This window comes from Leuresthes tenuis, unplaced genomic scaffold (genome assembly GCF_036924035.1).
Source record: "Leuresthes tenuis unplaced genomic scaffold, fLeuTen1.0.hap1 SCAF_5, whole genome shotgun sequence".
Lineage (NCBI taxonomy): Eukaryota > Metazoa > Chordata > Actinopteri > Atheriniformes > Atherinopsidae > Leuresthes > Leuresthes tenuis.
The window spans coordinates 15,520,879-15,539,399 of record NW_027325359.1 but is presented as its reverse complement, the minus strand read 5'-3'; the positions used below and the strand labels follow the sequence as shown (position 1 = coordinate 15,539,399).

The following is an 18,521-nucleotide window of genomic DNA, read 5'->3' as shown; positions in this document are numbered from 1 at the left end:
AAATTCATGGCAGTGCACTGCACCGGACTAATTTAAGTTATATAAATACAAGATAATAATTAGATAATAGATACAAATTGATTGGACAGAAATGGACTGCTTCTTTACAGAGCCTTGGTGATGCTCTCAACTGAGGAAAAGCACTGAAATTAACTAAATGCAGGCCACCTTGATAAAATTAAATGAAATTATTCGAGTTCAACCTTCCAGTACAACGTTATTTTCATTTGCAGTAAACCTTTCTCCTAACTGCTGGCATCACTTCCCATTTATGGATATTTTGTCAGGCTGTAGTTACCAGTTGTGCTGAATTATATTTCATGTAATAGAAGAAAAGAATAAAGGGGAAAAAAACAATTTCATATCCCGACTGAGTGTATAATCTTTTTTAAAGTGCTTTTTGTCACTTTTTAAAAAATAGTTCTTCTCTTCTGAATATGTGACGCCAAAGGGAATCACAGTGTTCACAGTTACACAAGACAGGAAATGTGAAAAGGAGGAGATATTAGGACATTCCTCTGTGATCTCATAAGTACAGCTCAATACTTTGAGTCACGTCCCTCCTGTGGTGGTATGACCTGGTTTTTGTGAAGATGGATTACTGTTGGCCTCAACCTGACTGTTGTAGTTTATGTCACAATTCATACAAAACATCTGACTACACAACCACGACCCTTCAACTTAGACAACTTATTTCGGTCCCAAAATCATATGAAAACATTAACCTGTAACTGAGCATAAGCAAAACAGCTACCGTGAATATAACTGTCTCATCTACAGTCTGTTTAGTGATTAAAGGCTCAATTTTGCGGTAAGTTTTGTCTTTAAGTTTAATGTGACGGTTCTTTTCATTCAAACATTTTGGAAACTGAAGTATCTTCTTATTTGAAATCATCATGTTCAGGTATGTTAACTGCTCCCTATATGTGTAGTCGAAAGCTCAACATCGTAGAGATCCACATAAGCAAGTTTTAGGGCTTTCTTCTCCCAAGCTGGTCTCACCAACTCAGGTGGATGGAAGGTATTTCAGTGCTCAGGAAGATAACAGAGAACCAATGAGTAAGCAAGTTAAAGTGAAGCCCAGCAAGCATGGTTTACAGATGAACCTGGAAGCATTCAATACATAGTCATCAGACTAGTAACATAGATTCTTAATATTCAAAGTAATCGTGACAATTGGCAGTGCATTAATTTCCCAAAGTAAAAATGTACCATCAAAGTGCCTGTTACCCACATCTATGGCCAGCTTGACACACTCAAGGGCTGCAAACACCCTTACATTAGAAAGAAGTTGTACTGGTTAAACAGGCATTAAAAAAGCCAGCCAACATTTGTATGTGGGTCCTTTGTGGGTAATAAATAGGGTGAAATAGGGACTGAGCTTGAACAATCCAATAGAGGGTCTACTTTCAATTAATTTATTACCTAAATGGGACAAATATACACACATTAGATGGGCCCGTTCATGTTTGAAACCAGAAACATAGAAGTTATACAGTACTCACCGTTCAAGGTTTGCCACAGGTGCCCAATCCCAGGAGGGGAATAGGGTTACCGCCACTTAGAGGTCTCTATCGAACCCTGATGACGCTTTATTAAGTCAACACTTTAGTGAGCGGCCTCCAGCTGAGGCCAAACAGTTGGAATCTCTTACAGTTAAAGAACTTATTGAACCTTAGCACCACATTGGGCATTGTTACACATCATCAGTGTTTACATTCGAGTAGAAAAAATGGTGAATTTGAAAAGGAATTAATTCCATCACTACAAGTCAGTTTTACTCTGTGCTTCATATTCTTGTGTTAATTATAGCCAGCAAAACGCCTCTGTTGTTGCAGCTCAAATAGGAATAGCTGGAAAAAGCTCAGAGAGGCGTTTCACTTGTACACTCAGTGCCGTGCAAAGGTCTTGAGCCAGCCATTTCTTTATATATTGCCTTTTTTTTAAATTATAAAATAAAAAATGTACCTTCATCGTGACCGTTTCTGTACATATTTTTTTTTTTTTTTTACAAAAATGTTCAAATATTGATTCATCCCTCCGTTAAGACCTGTTGCTACTGAATTTCAGGGCACTTGTCCACTATACTTGCATTTTTTGAGGACACTCTGCACACCATGCTGACATGTACATTTTATTTGACTAAGAGCATTTGGGGAATTAAGTGGTTGGCCTGTCAAACTGTGTATTCATCGGCATTTTTTCCAGAGACGCAGCTTTTAGAAAAAAAAACGAGAAAACATATTTTCAACAGGCTGGTAAAGTGCCAATTTTTATTTTTTTGTATTCGTATATATTTCCATTTATTTCTAAAGATACCATTACATATTGGTTCTTTGCTAAGTTGTCTGTTGTTCGCAGACACAAAAATGGTTCATACTTTGAGTTGGGTGTCTGTTCTTATGCTTGAATGACTCGTGTTTCGTGATTAAATGGCTTAACAAATCACAGCTACAAGATTGGATTATGGTAAAGCAACATCATGATAAAACTAATAATCTAATGGTGTTCAGATACAAATAAAAAAAAATAGCACAACCCCCTTAGTGGTCGTTATGCCACGGATCCACGTGGTCATTAAAACTAATGGCATTTAGGGCCAAAACGGGTAGTACAAAGAAGTAGCTGAATAATAACAGCGCATGTACTTGTTATGCCTTAAGTTCAAGGCTAAAATAGCTCAACAATAACTTCGGTGACGTTTAGTCTTTAAAAGTGAGAAGCTCAGACAAACAGCAACTGTTGGCGAGCGGAATTTGTCCTCCAACTCTCGGCTTGTCCCTCATCACAGGGCACAGCTCTTGGACCCCACCCCCCGATATGCCGCATCCAGCGCGTGCGGTTCAATTTGAAAGCATCATCTGCTGCCCGCGAGCGTGTGACACCCTCACGCGGAGGAGGTGTAGCCTGCTGTACCTTTGACGCTACAGGTTTGTACTCTCAGTAGAGACGTCGTCGTTTTGCTGACGGGCAACAGAATTGGTCTTTTAATATTCTGGACTGGCAGACGACGCTTGCTTCGCTTAGAGCGTCCCGTGAATGATTCAGGAGCCAGCTCTGCTTTCATGTGAGGGCGAGCCGCAGAAAAATGGATGGGTTCGCTGAAAAACAACAGCAGTCGCGACACGCCGTTGACGTCGTTATTGAGAACGAGGCGGAAAGCGTGCAAGGGGAGAAGTCAGGTGCACGCGACCGGGCTCACCTGGACACATGCCCCGTTTGCCATCTTAACTTTCACAGCCGAGAACCGAAACTTCTACCCTGTCTGCACTCCTTTTGCAAGAAGTGTTTGCCTTCACCCTCCAGGACTCTGGCCACGACAGAGCCGCTAAACCCGGAGGTCGACAAGCCACGTGAGTCACTTATTATTATTTTTTTTTAACAAACGGTGACCAAAGATCTGTTTTAAGTGCGAAACTTCACTGTCAGCTATTTACAGCAATGCCGAAGTGGACCTACCTACGTTACCACAAAGCGCGTGCTGTACCAGTCCGGTCTTGATAACTTGATTTTCATTCACGGATCGTTTTCTTGTTTTCAGTAAACGTGATCCGCTGCCCAGTGTGCAGGCAGGAGTGCATGGCAGTAGACGTGATGGATAATGTCTTTGCGAAGGAGCCAACTGAGGCTCCCAGCAGCACAGAGGAGAGGACAGTCCAGGTTGGTGGAAAGATGCACAACCATGCGGGGGCAGCCTTGTTTCTAGTTTCAAGAAGAAGTCGCTGCACAATGAGCATTACTTTTTGCTCTGGGGTATAGAATCTAGTGTATCATTTCTGCAGATGAGCTCTAATTTAATTCGTTAGATATAACTAGAAGAGCAAATTGTAGGGATTTCGCATCATGCTGAGCGTTTCATTTCATATTTACCAACTCATAAAATAAGTCTGAGCATCTGTTTTGCCTGCAGCTCTGCATGACGTGTGACGACAACACTGCAGCTGCTGGGTTTTGTGTTGACTGTGTTGAGTACCTGTGTGCCTCCTGTGTGGATGCTCACCAGAGAGTCAAATTCACCAAAGACCACACCATTAGACAGAGGACAGATGCATTGCCAGGTACTCTATGCTGTGTAATTGTACTTTTATGTGTGATGTACTCTAACATTAAGTTATCAAACAGCTATATGGTCCAAGGCCCAGCGATGAAAACCCAAATGACTGAAGCTTCTTGTTGCTTTCCAGAGGTTCACAGTGTGTCCGCGCAGAGGCCCGTGTTCTGCGACATCCACCGACAGGAGCCTCTGAAACTGTTCTGTGAGACCTGTGATCTACTTACCTGTCGCGACTGCCAACTCATCAAGCACAAAGACCACAAGTACTACTGAAATGAACCTCATAGTTGGATAAAATGGTTCTTACACCTTTGTATAGCCTGAAATGATGTCTTAGCAAAGCCAGCGCTCTTCAGTTTACAGTGATATGGTTTTTTTAAATAGATAAGCCATGCAGAGATTCAGATAATGCATTACTAGTAAAAAAAATCCTTATAGTGATTGTAATTTTTCAGTATTTCAGTATACTGTATCCAGTATGAATACAGTGGCATGCAAACGTTTGGGCACCCCCGGTCTAAATTTCTGTTAATGTGAACAATTAAGTGGAAGTTGAAATGATCTCCAAAAGGCATGAAGTTACAGATGATACCTTCCCATTACATTTTAAACAAAATCATGTTTTATTTTCCTCTTTTACATTTTCAAAATAACAGAAAAGGAAAAAGGGCCACAGCAAACATTTGGGCACCGTGCATAGTTAATATTTAGTAGCACCCCTTTGGCAAGTATCACAAGGTATGAGACCTTAATTAGCCTGATTGGATCATGGCTTGTTCACAATCATCGTTAAGAAAGACCAAAATGCAAGTTTCAAAGCTTTATAAATACCCAGACTCCTCTGATCTTGTCCCAACAATCAGCAGCCATAAGTTCCTCTAGAACTCTGAAACCCAAAAAGGATAGATGCCCACAAGGCAGGAGAAGGCTATAAGAAGATAGCAAAGCGTTTTCAGGTACCGATTTCCTCTGCTCGGAATGTAATTAAGAAATGGCAGTTAACAGGAACAGTGGAGGTCAAAACAAGGTCTGGAAGACCAAGAAAAATATCAGCTATCCGATGTACACTGTTCAACTGTTGAGCGACACCTGCACAAATATGGCCTTAGTGGAAGAGACTTCAGAAGAAAACCTCTCCTGCGTCCTAACCACAAAATTCAGCGTCTGGATTTTGAACATTTAGAGAAGCCCGATGCATTTTGGAAACAAGTACTGTGGACCGATGAGGTTAAAGTAGAACCTTTTGGCCGGAATGAGCAACGATATGTTTGGAGAACAAAGGGCACAGAATTTCATGAAAAGCACATCAGTCCAACTGTTAAGCATGGGGGTGGATTCATCATGCTTTGGGATTGTATCACAGCCAGTGGCACAGGGAACATTTAACGGGTAGAGCCTCTACCTGTGAGGGAAGAATGGATTCAATTAAATTCTAACAAATTCTGGAATCAAATGTTACACCATTTGTAAAAAAAAAGCAACTAAATGGATAATGATTCTAAAATCCACGTTGGACTACCTCAAGAGGAGCAGGCTGAAGGTTTTTCCATGGCCTTCACAGTCTCCTGATCTAAATAACATTGAAAATCTGTGGATAGACCTCAAAAGAGACAGCCCAGGAATCTCATTGAATTGGAAGACTTTTGTTGGAAGATTGAAGTGAAAATCCCTCAAACAAGAGCGTTTTACAAGCTGTGATACTTACCAAAGGTAAGGTACGAGGTATTGCGAGGTATTAACTATGCGGGGTGCACAAACCTTTTATAATCTGTAACTTTCATGCCTTTTGGAGATCATTTCATCTTCCACTTGCTTAATTGTTGACATTAACAGAAATTTAGACCAAGCGTGCCCAAATGTTTGCATGCCACTGTATGTGATGGAGCTATAACTGTAACATGGGCAAGGTGCTGCTTCTTATCATCATAATGTGTTTATTTTATAGCTTGTGTTTGACTTGGTCATGCTTTTGATTAGCTACCAATTCCTTGAAGATGCTTATAACAACCACAAGCATCACATGGAGACTATGACCCATCAGCTGCAGGAGAAGAAGAAAGTGATCGAAGAGGTGTCAAACTCCATCGATACGGCGTATGTATTCCAATCGTTCTAAAGTGTGTTTAATTTGAGTCTTAATCTCTTGAATGTGAAACACTTCACCGGTCTTAGTTCTAGTTAGATGCAGATGTTTGTTAGATGTGTTTTTTGAAAGACGGTCATGTCCAATTTTGTCCAAAATTGTTCAATATTCGGTGACTATTAAGGTTTGGTTGTTTTAATGTCTTTGCAGACTGCTTCTGGTGGATAAGAACCACACATCGGTTCATAATGAAATAAAGAAGTCCATCTGCAGTCTCATTCTTGAGATAAACAAGAAGGGGAAGATGCTAGCTAATCAGCTCGAGGTATGACAAAAGGAATATGCTCTAATAAAAAAGAAACAGAAAATGACTCATCAGTTTGTAGGACATGCTGTAGTTCTGTAGCTTGCTGTAGGGATAACACTTGCTAGCATGCCAAGTTGACTGTGCCACCCCAAGGCTCCCCAGTGCATGATCTCAAGCTGTCTGAACACTCCACGGTTCACTTCTTGTTTCACAGGCTGTAACAAAGGACCACGAGAGAGTCTTGCGAAAACAACAGGAGGACATCGGCTATCTATGCAGACATCTGGATCACGTCATCAACTTCATCAAATGGGCCACTGCCAAGAATGGGGGCACGGCCCTTTTATACTGTAAACGTTTGGTGAGGCTTGTCTGATCATTTATCCTTTCAATTAAATCTTGTTTTTCCTAGCGGCCTACCTTGGACATGATTAAGTGGGAGCATATGCCTTTCGTAACACACAAGTGTTCTCTGAAAATTATTGATAACGTCCCATCTGTTGCAGATTCTGTTTCAGATTGGAAACCTCCTACAGGCAAAGTGCAGTGCTGCATTTGTTCCACAGAGCAATGTGCGCTTCCAGTGTCGAGCGTCTCACTGGGCCTCAAATGTTGATCTGGGTAAGATAGAAACAGTCGATCTGATCAGGTACTCCGACAATTGATTTAGCATTTTACTTCTCGAATAATTTTGAGTATCTCAAGACCATAACCATATTTTACTGTTGTTTTTTTAAAGAGCATTCTTCTGCTACGAGACCACGACTACATTTGCCCAAACGTTCCAGTTAAGGGTCTGAATATACTTCAGCGGGCTCTCTGCGTTGGGCCCTGCAAACGCCCGTCTACTTGTTAAAGCATCTTGCTGCCACTTAAAGGCAGTGACAGAATTATGTGCAACAGTCTGAGCTATGCGTTGCTCTTAGTTGTGTTGGTGCTGCTGTTGGTCCTTCAGCTTTGCTCTGCTGTGGAAAAGACAGCAGTCAAAGTTGACAAAGATCTTCATTTTGATGGAGGGCAGTTGATTTCTGTCTTTTTTTTGCTATTTATCATTTTAGGTGCTCTGTCCTCAGTCAACCCCCCCCCCCCCCCCCCCCCCCCCAAAAAAAAGCCTTTCTGCCAGGGCAGCAGATACCTTGGTGCAAATATAAATGGACCCTAAGACCATGATACATTTATGAAGCGGTATTAAAACAATTACGTGATCAAGGACAGATGAGAAGGACAGTGAATTATGCAGAAAAGCACAGAGAGATTCAGAGGGCTTAAAGCTTAATAAAAGCCTAAATTTTTGACCATGACTTTAGTGTGATGTGTTAATGTGAGTTTTATCAAAAGCAGTCAAAGACTGATAGAAATACTGACAATTTTTGCTAGTAATAAGTCAGGCAACTTTATTCTAATTAAAAATCCACAGGAGGGTTGAATGCGCCAAATGAGGGTTTTTCTTTTTCACTTAAAAAGTATTGTTTCTATCAAAATAAGCAATTTGATGCCATCACATTTGGTTTTGCAAACCCTTTTTTCCATATATTTCAGATAATCAGATGTTAGTTGTTGCAGTGTTATTTTTTTTTCACGCTTTATAACTTTCAACTTCTAACTTCTTGCTGTATTTCTGCCCAGACTTTCTCTTCTCTACTTGTTATGCTCGTCTTGTCTTTGTATGTATGTCCCATCAGGCTCATTAGTGGTGGAGAGTGTACCAGGCCACCAGCTTGGTGGTTTTCAGGGTATTTCACATCAGGTCACTCACCCTGGACATTACCCCTCAGGCTCACCCCACAGCTTTGCCCCGGGAGCTCCCCATAGCACTCTTGCTCAGCTCCAGATGCAGGTTGAAAAGCTAAACCCACAGGCCCACTGGCAGTCACAGCCACCCCCTCCATCGTGGACGTGTTTCCAGAGCGTCCGACTGCAGCGAACAGTACCAGGGCCCCTGCAGGGATCCTCTTCCTCTCGCAGCATGCCTCCCCAATCAGGCAGCAGGTCCATGGTGCTTCCATCCAGCCATGTCAGCCCAACTATTAGTTTACGAAACCCTGGATTTTCTCCCCAGATTACGGTTAGTTTTTGTATATGAATGTGCATGTGTGCTTGCGTCAGTTAGACTGACAAGTCCTCTTAACAAGCACTGACAGTAGATGGCATTGTCCTAAATAAAGCTGACAGCCTTCACATCCTGGGCAATTTATGTCTTTCCTTGTCAGGATGGATTTTAGTCTTAGATGAGCTTATGACTCAAAATCAGAAAGTATATCAGCCAAATCTGTGGAGCAGCACCGGCCCCCGAAATTTCCTAAGTAAGCCGTGATAATATCTTGTCATTCAAGATGTTTAGTCTAGTTCTCGTGTGTTTGGGTTCCCACCCTGAAGAGTGGGATCACTCACAGGACAATACAGGCATGTGAAGTGCACACACATAGGTTGCATCATACTGATGTGAACAAGCTGTTGCTGCTTTGAAAGTCGAGAAATATACCAGTTCTTTCCCCGTTATAGTGCAGATCATGTATACGAGTGTTTTTTTAATCAAGCTGTGGCCATGCTGTTGTAGCCTATGTAGCTCTTTATATTTAATTAAGTTTTAGAAAATTGACATCTCCTTAATGCTGCAGGGATCCTATTGGAATATACGAGCAGCTGTTCGTGTAAAGTAACAAAGTCGTGAGAGTAACTGTGGAAAATTCACATCAAAACATTGTAAGTCACATCATATCACATTATAAGTGTCAAGTCTCTGCAAATTGGTAGTCATACAGTCAAACGCAATGCAGCGCTTCGGTTACAGCTGAGCTTGTGTTGCAAATGGGGAGACTCTGGCGTGGACCGTGCGTGGAGCTGTGGGCGCGGAAACGCACAAGAAAACACAAATGGAGAAGAACCGATTCATGGGTGAGAGCACAGTCCAAAAATAAGGTATCACCAGTAGGATTAGCAGCCTCATCCATCGCCTCCTTCCTCCTGAGAAGCGTGCCTGGCCAAGTCAACTGTCGTAAAACATAGATATTTAACAATACATATGAGAACAAAAGGATACATTGGCATTAAAATGCTGACGAGTGGAAAATATTACCTTTATTATTGATAATTAGCAAAGTTTTTGTTTTGCTTACGTCTTAGTCTGCTTAGTTGGGGTTGTATTGATGGGGCTTCAACCCACACAGTCAGCGACGTGGGCATCAGAGAGCACCGTTTTATCTCCACAACCGACTCCAACTGCTTCCAAACGCTGACGAGAATATAGCATTTAAGAAACTGAAGCATGTCTCAAATCTTTCTGTGTTTCCATTGTTCATCTTAGAATCTTCTGAGGGGGGTGGGGAGCAGCTCTCACTACCAAAACAAACCCGGGGATTTATTTTCCCCTGGATCTTTGTACCTGCATGAATCGCCACTTTCTATCAGTGGCGGAGTCAGTTTGCCTCAGCCACAACAGACGGTAAGCGACTGTGTTGACATAGCTCAAGATTTTGTACCTGAAGACTACCATCACTGCTTATTCTAATTCATCAAATTATTTTTGGTCTTCAGACTGAGCCCACATTCATGAACAGGAGAAACAGTTCAGCTGATCCAGTGTATACAGGGAGACCAAACCATTCTCTGGGCCTCCATTCTACTTTACCAACCAGAAGTTGTATGTGTTTGACTAATGTTGTTATGATTTTAAACATTTTTTGTGAAATGAAGGCTACATATATTGTTGTGTTCTATATAAAATAATACACAAACAGATTTGAATTTCCTTCAAGTGCAAGGAGAGCAAAATGCACAAGGGTATGCGGTTGTATCCCGGGACGAACCACCAGGGTAGGGGAATAGCTTTGCATACACTCACACACACACACACACACAAGCACAGATTCTCTCTTTCCTTGATGAAATTTGCTGTGATTGGCCTTTGTTTTGCTCCCCAGAACCATTTCCTGGAAGCCTCCAGAAACACCTAATCAGAGTGCAACAGTGGGTTCTGCTGTCAAGAAGAGACGGAGGTCATCCCCTGGGCCTGCCGTAGTCATCAAAGACGAGCCAGACGATGACGGTAGCTATGTAAGGAGACAGTTGATTATTGTTATAGTTCAATAAATAGGCAAGGCAAGTTTATTTGTAGAGCACAATTTGTACACAAGGCAATTCAAATTTAAAAAATGTCATATAATGTCATGTCTAAATAGAACTGTTTTCAGTCTGGATTTAAACATTGTCAAAGTTGAGGCCTGTCTCACATCTTCTGGAAGACCATTCCAGATTTTAGGAGCATAAAACTGAAACGCAGCCTCACGTTGTTTAGTCCTGACTCTGGGCACCAGAAGGAGACCCCTCCCTGAGGTTCTCAGAGTCTGAGTTGGTTCATATGGCTCTAACATGTCAGAGATGTACTTTGGGCTAGACCATGAAGAGACTTGTACACGAGCAGAACTGTTTTAAAGTCTATTCTCTGCGCGACAGGAAGCCAGTGCAGAGACCTGAGCACTGGACTGATATGGTCGTATTTCCTGGTTCTAGTCAGGACTCGAGCAGCAGCTTTCTGGATGTACTGCAGCTGTCTTACAGCCCGTTTGAGTCCAGTGAGCAGGCTGTTACGGTAGTCTAACCTGCTGGAGACAAAAGCATGGATTAGTCTCTCTAAGTCTGGTTTAGACACTATTCCTTTGATTCTGGCAATGTTTTTAGATGGTAAAAAGCTGCTGATGTTATTGATTTAATGTGGCTGTTAAAGTTCAGGTCTGAGTCCAATATTACCCCTAGATTTATAACTTGATTATTAGGTTTTAGAGAGAGAGTCACAAGGTGACTGATAACACTTTCTCTTTGTTTCTGTGGGCCACAGACAATGATTTCGGTTTTGAGTTTAGCTGGAGACAATTGTTTTGCATCCACACACTGACTTGTTCGATGCAGTGACACAATGCATCTACAGGCCCGTGTTCTCCTGCCGTCAGTGACACGTAGATCTGAGTGTCATCTGCATATTTGTGGTAGGACACATTATAGCTGCGTATTAGCTGGCCTAATGGGAGCATGTACAGATTGAACAATAGGGGTCCCAGGATGGAACCCTGGGGAACCCCACAGGTCATAGCTATTTGGTCTGAGACACAGTTACCAATTTCAATAAAATACTTCCTGTCCTTGAGATAGGACCCACCCAGTCTTCTAACCTCTGTTAAAAGATTGCATGGCCAACTGTATCAAAGGCAGCACTCAGGTCCAGCAGAACTAAGACTGAGACTTTGCCTGCGTCTGTGTTCAGGCGGATATCGTTTGTCACCTTGATCAGCGCTGTCTCAGTGCTGTGGTGGGGCCTAAAGCCTGATTGGAAAGTATCAAAAGCATTGTTAGACAGGAGAAAGTCAGAAAGCTGAAAGGTACACAACTTTTTGATGATTGTGACTCAAATATTTCGAAAACATCATCCTAGGTTAAGTCTATGCTATTAGGTTGTTAAAGTGCAACTATACATTTTTATTTAACAAAGTCTCCTCTAGCTGGGTCTGACCTAACCAGCAGCCAAAAAAAACTGTAAAACAATGCTTATTATCGATAATGTTGTCCACCAGCTGAAGTGCAGGTTGAATGATGTTCATAACGATGCAGTACATAGTGAGCCGGTTATGGAGCAATATAGCAGGACCTGCAGCTCCAGAGTTTAAATTTCAACTACGTATTTTGCCTGGGGTTTGAAGCTTTGGGCTACGAGCACACGCTGGATCGATGACAGCTCTAGCTCTCTGTGCTCTGATGGTATAATGAGAATATGTGGAGAGAACCAAAGAGCTGAGTGATTCAATAAAATAAATAAAACTATCCAACCTTGGAGACCTTGGAGTCTTTGCAGAAGACACATGGAGATACAAAGTTATAAGATCACTTAGATAGCTGATGGTAATTAAAAAAAAAAAAAAAAAAAAACACATTTTGACATCAATTACCGAGGAAGAGTAGAAATCATTTTGGCAGTTTTTGGAAAAAATGATGAAACAACCCTTGAAATGTTTACATTTTGACTATATTTCTTACACAGTGGAACTTTTCCTCCAGTCCAAAAGGCTTAAAGCCTCAAAGTCTCACAGATGTGAAATGAAACTGAACACCGTGACACCGTTTTTATTTATTTATCGTTGGTTTGTATTTTTTCTTTAGTTTTTCTGCTGTCATTTCTGTCAGTTAATATGACAGTGTGCTCACTAAAGTGAAAGATGAGGTCTGGAGAGAGACATTATTACTGAGCTGAAGGCAGATGTGGCAGGAAAAACACAAGTAGTCAAACAGGTTGTAAACATGCCAGCAACTTAGAGGGATTATGAAAATGCTTGTGTTTGGAGGAAAGCGTAAGTGAAGACACGTGGAATGTCGGTTATAATCCCTTATTGGGCCTAAAGACTGACTGGCAAATGCTATGTATCAGAGCTGAACCAAGAGAAGAGCGTAAACTTTAAGATTTAAACAGTCAATGTAAAGTAATAAAATGGTTTTCCTTTTTTTTTCCTCCAATCCCTGAAGACTCAAATAGTTTTTCACATTCCCTCAGCTGAGTGATTAACACAATCTTGTTTTCAGCTTGAATGATGGCTAAGAGGATGAAAATGTTACCCAATCTTTAAAAAAAAAAAGAAAAGAAAGAAAAGCAACAGCATTTCGTCTCCTGAATCTGAGAATGTCTCTGGCCTTTTCCTCTCTGCTCTCTGGATTTCAGGCACATGCCAATCAGAGAGCCAGCCTCCCCGACAGCACAGATGACCAGCCTCGAATCAGTTCTCCGAAAGAAGGGAACAAGGTTACGATTCGCCGCCAGAGTACGGACGACGAACCTCACAGGCCTTCGCAGCCTCCGCAAAGTCCGCCGGACCAGAGTAAGACCAAGGGTCCGAATGGCGTCCCTTCAGAAAGAGGGGTACAGCGGGTTGACCGAGCTCAGGCCCAGTGGGAAGAAGTCTCATGTGCTGTGTGTCAGACAACTGGGGAGTTGCTGCGCTGCCAGAAGTGCTCCAAAGTCTTTCATCCTACGTGCCACGTTCCAACTCTCCTCAAATCTCCCAGGCAAGCTCTGTCAACTTCTATTTATTGCTGGTCTCCGATGAAAATGCCTGAACTCGTGTATTTTCATTTTCGTGTTTATGCTAGAGTAAATGACTTGTGGTCTGCTGTGGAATGGTGCTCTGAACAAATGAGGCTGTTTTGGAGTTGTTTTCACATTTTGGATGTGTGCGGTTTTCTTTCCTCTGACAGCAGCCTTATACACTTGTTGATGTACAGTTTGTTCCAACTTACTGTCTATTTTTTTTTTTATTTTGTTGTTGTTGGGTCTCTGGTCTGTCTCTTTTCAGCGGGGAGTGGTTTTGCTCTTTCTGCCGTGACCCGTTAACGTCTGAGACGGAGTACGACTGCAAGCCTGAGGCCCGAGCACTGAAAAGGGAGACGGATGTCGAAGGAGGGTTAACCTCAGTGGACAAACGAGTCAGTAACCTTTTTTTTTGTTTGTTTGTTTTTTACAGAATCATTGCCATCGTGAAATTAATTTTTTTTTAATGCCACAAAGCAGCTTTTTTTTATTTTTCCAATTAGCTCGTAAGACGACGATGAAAATGTATTCTGTCAAATTCAGTCCTGTAACGTTCATAAAAGTTAACTAAAGTTTCCTCAGTTTCAATATGTTCATATCATGTGAACTACGATTATCTTTTGCAAAAGCATGAATGAAAATGGAGATTTTATCAGTATAACGGCGCTCCTCTTTTGGGCATCAGCACCTCACCTTTCTCTGTTTCCACCACTAGTCGTATATAATCCAGAAATGTTTCTAGAGTCTCAAACAACCCGTACACTGAAATGATTTGGGTGTTTGATGCTTTTTAAATGTTAGGACCTCACCTACAGCGGGCTGCAGTCGGAGCGCTCTCTGTTTTGGAGACGCATGGAGGAAATATCATTGGGGAGCCAAGCTAACGGCTGCTCGGTAAACCGGAACCATCCCCTTTAAATCTGTCGTTTGTGTCAACCTTTATTTAACAGACGACACTAATGACGCCGAGGCTACGTCTTTTCCTGGGAATGACGTGGTTATTCCTTCACTTCATGCCTCTATTCCAGCGTTTTTTCCGAGTGTGACGCCAGCATCTGGATTTGTTTGAATTTTCAAGATGCAACAAAAGTTGCTCATTGGAAATGACTTGAAAAGACTTCACCTTGTACTTGTGTCTGTTCAATTATGGCTCAAAGGGAAGAAAAAAAATGGCCGATTTTTTTTTTTAGTTTCAGTTCCATTTAAAAAAACAAAAATGTTTTAAACGCTTTTTGACTTCCTTCCTCTCTGTGGTGGCCCTGAGGTGCAAAACATGAACAGAAATTAGAGATCTTTGGGAAATTTTGTGAAAATTTTATGGAGCATGTTCTCTTTTGTTTTCCTGAAATGATGCATTTTCATTTTTTTCCACCCAATGTCATCGTATTTTCTTTATTTGTTGTGTTTAGTTATATGTGCTTTTTTTTTTTTAAACATCTTGAAATGTTTCTGATTTGTAAATAGTTTCATGTTGTTGGAAATCCAGTTTTTTTATAGAGAAATATCGTCTTTTCTCTTTTTGTTGGACAGGAAAATGTTTTTGTGTTTGTTTGTTTAGTTTTTTTTTGGCACATACTTCTCTTGACACTCAGCCCTTAGTCCGACCCGCTCACTCTCTGGCCTGCTGCTCACCTCTTCCTTGTTTGTTGCTCTGAATTTGAAGTAAAATAACAGAAACGGAACAGTCAGTTTTCCTCAGCAGGAAGTCAGTTCTCCAGAGAAAAAAAAAAAAAAAGGTTTTGTTGGATATGATGCCAAAATAAGAAAGGCTCAAAGAAAGGAATGAACCCAGCTAGACTTCCCCTGCTACACACTACAAGCACATTGTAGCCACCCTGCCATTCTAAACGGAACAGAGTGCGTACACATAGATTTTGGATGGCTGTATAAGCATCAATTTGCACATGATTGGACCAGACTGGTAAAGAGTGTGTGAATAATAAAAGATCTGCATTTGAGTCGGATTTATTTCTCTACCACTGCAGAAGTGCGAGAGGCTTTTGCTGCACTTGTTCTGCGGCGAGCCGAGTTCAGCCTTTCAAGAGCCTGCACCCCCCTCGGTGAGTCTGGAAGCGCAACTGATGAGAGCTGAAAAGCTCACAAGATTAATGTCACATAGAATTGCTGTAATTGGAATTTTAATTGTATGTAATGTGCTGCATTTATCAGTGAAGGCAGAAACTGAATCCGCAAGTTCAGTCAATTACTGTAAATATACGCTTAACTGTCCCGCTGACAGAATTTCCAGTGTTTCAACTGCACTGAATTTATCAACATTGAACATTATAGAGTATAAATATCCCATGCTGACATGTAATATTTCACAAACAGAAGTTATTAATCAGCCTTTTACTTCAGCATCTGGGTATGAAGTTTTATTAATGTATTATCTCTCCCTTTCTAAATTCTGTAGGTATGTGCTAATGACATACTGGCTTTAAAGGGGCCAATCAGTCTTTCCACTGTGAAAAAACGTCTGGAGTCTAAGCAGAGCCTGAGCTACCAAAGCCCCGCAGAGTTTGTGTCGGACATCAGACTCATTTTCGGTAACTGCGCAGTCCCCACTGAGGTACTGCAGGCAAAACCGTTTGCATAAAGCCCTTTCTGTAGGACAATTTAGCTCTTTAACAACTGTCTTCATCTTCTTCCCATGCCAGGCCGACACTGAGGCGTCCATAACGCGGTGGAAAGTTAGTGAACTGTTCGAAAAGCACCTGAAGCTCACCTTCCCCGACCAGACCTTCCCGGAAATCAAACTGGAGGCACCGCCTGACTCGAAGCTCTCGCCTCTCGACAGTATATCCCAGCTTGTGAAGCGCCAGCGCACACGCTCACTTCCGCAGGAGAAGAGGGAGCAGCACGAGGGCACGAACCTGCCCAGCAAATAGAGGTTTAACACCTCTGCCAGCGCCAGAGGACATATGGTGTGTAAAAGTGAAAACATTTGGGATGCACAAATTCAAATCACCAGCTGTGACACTGACACTGGACCCAATATTAATCCTTTTATCTGGACTAAACCGTATTAAAGCTGTTGGATGTCATGGATTTTTCTGTCTCTTAACTAAAGCCTGGAAATTTAAACAAGGATTCATACAAAAGTGCTTGCAGCACATTTAAGGATTTAGTTAGTTTCCGCCACAGGAACTTTTTTTTTTTTCCAGGGACCAGATCAGGTGCTTTCAGGTGTTCCTGTCCTCGGCTCGTATGTTTTGACCGCAGGAACCAGGGGCTAAAAAGAGAGTTTGAGGGTGGAAATTTCAGCCCAAAGGAGTTTTTTAGACTACCCTGAACATTTGGGGTGGAGCTTGCAACACTGAACATTTCTAGCTGATTGAGTTAGCCCAGCATTTATTTTGCACCTTTCTGTCTCAGTCATCTCAGGTTTAATATCCCCAAAGCACATAAAAATCACAAATAGAAATAACATAAATATATCAAATGGGTGGAAAAAGGAAATAGGTTATGAAGTCCTCATATTTTAAATGGTACTGCAGGGAAAATTGTAGCTGTTTGTAGACACAATATTCAGACACTTATTTTGGGAGCTCCAGATTTAATGGAACAGAACTCCGACTGCAACAAAAAAGTGGTTCAATCAGATAAATAAAATGTTAAACTGTTCACCGCAATTATGCTCTAAACCACAAAAAAATCCCAAGAAAGATTGGATTAACACAGCTGAAGTGAACTTCCTTGTTTACGAACTGTTCTTCTTCCCTGAGGCGTAAAGCGGAGGCTTGAAGAATCCAAGAGGTTTTGATTTAGAGCGATAAAATCTTAATTTCCAATAGTTTCACAGGACTTTTGCTCTACGGCGCAGATAAAAACACCTAAAAACCCATAAACGTGTTGAACGTGGACAGATTTTAAGTTTAGACAGCTGATTGACACCTGAGGGAACTTTTGATTGGACTTACTTACCTTTAAGCTTAAACTTCAATGCTAATGTGACAGACCCCGCAGGCCTAAAAGAATCTTTAGCTTCAGGACCCAAGACAGCCCCAGGCTGTTTAGTTCAAGGTTGGTTAAAATACAGCGAATTACAGGCTGAAGCTTAATATGGCAAGTGAGTCTAACGTTAGATTCAGTCGTTGGTTGAGCTAACTGATGCAGTGTTTAGCTAACAAGTCAGTGAGATAGAACCGGTGTTGTCAAATCTGGTGTGTGTTTTTTTTCCTGTTTAGCTAAGATGATGCATGGTGATCGTGAACTTTGAAACTTCTGGCATTTACAGAAACTTTAAAGCTAACATTTTAGACATTCTTCCTTTCTTAAACGGCATAAAACGTACAGCGCAGAGTTAAAGGATTTGTGTCATTTTTATTGATTTAAAATGCTTTCTCTCCCAGGAATACAATCTGTTTCAGAACCGTTTCAATCGCCCTCCATTCTTTCTTACACACACAATAATCAAGCGCTAGCATGTTAATCGGTTAGCTTACATGCATGAAAGCTCACTTGAAAGTATTAACAGGGTATGAGTAGTGTCAAATAAAGCAGTGACTGTCGTTACGTGTCACTCACCCTGTGACTCCATGTTGTGTGTTAGTGTCCAACTTACGAAAAGAATGGCAAAAATAGCATCTTTTCATTTGATAGTTGTGGAAAGTCGCTTTCTTTAAAAAGTTTCTACGTTTATTTTGGGCAGCAGTAAGCCCAGGTTCTTTGAGGCCTACAGGGCAGCCCTCCGTCTGGCCGTGTTAGCGACCCTCAGGTGATTGACACAGATGTGCCACAACAGGCTTTGTTGGGCTTCAAAGGAACTGAACTGCGCCCCCCCCCCCCCCCCCCCCCCCAAACACACACATATGCGAGATTAACGCCGTTTGAACGCAGCCTCGCGGCCGCTCCAATTTCCTCCATCCGTGAGCTTGGAGGTCAGTTGTTGCTGCTGTTTCTTGTTAAGACCAAAACTTTGGGAGAGAGGAAGAGAGAGCGCTAGCCGCGTCCAGTAGGCTGGAAGCCACGGGAGGATGTCCTCACATGTTTACTGAGATACAGCCAGCCG

The 18,521-nt window shown here is 41.8% G+C and overlaps 1 protein-coding gene across 1 annotated transcript; it reads left to right on the top strand.

Annotated features, from left to right (window-relative positions):
- The first annotated feature begins 2,896 nt into the window (after positions 1–2,896).
- LOC140307392 (transcription intermediary factor 1-alpha-like) lies at positions 2,897–16,964 on the top strand. The gene is made up of 18 exons (XM_072386259.1): positions 2,897–3,353; positions 3,542–3,660; positions 3,911–4,058; positions 4,185–4,317; positions 6,032–6,148; positions 6,348–6,462; positions 6,659–6,805; positions 6,951–7,065; positions 8,127–8,509; positions 9,749–9,886; positions 9,979–10,084; positions 10,200–10,257; positions 10,365–10,497; positions 13,145–13,488; positions 13,776–13,905; positions 15,496–15,570; positions 15,924–16,079; positions 16,168–16,964. Exons 1-18 carry the CDS (start codon positions 3,089–3,091, stop codon positions 16,396–16,398), a joined length of 2,913 nt encoding a protein of 970 aa, XP_072242360.1. The 5' UTR covers positions 2,897–3,088; the 3' UTR covers positions 16,399–16,964.
- The last annotated feature ends 1,557 nt before the right edge of the window (positions 16,965–18,521 follow it).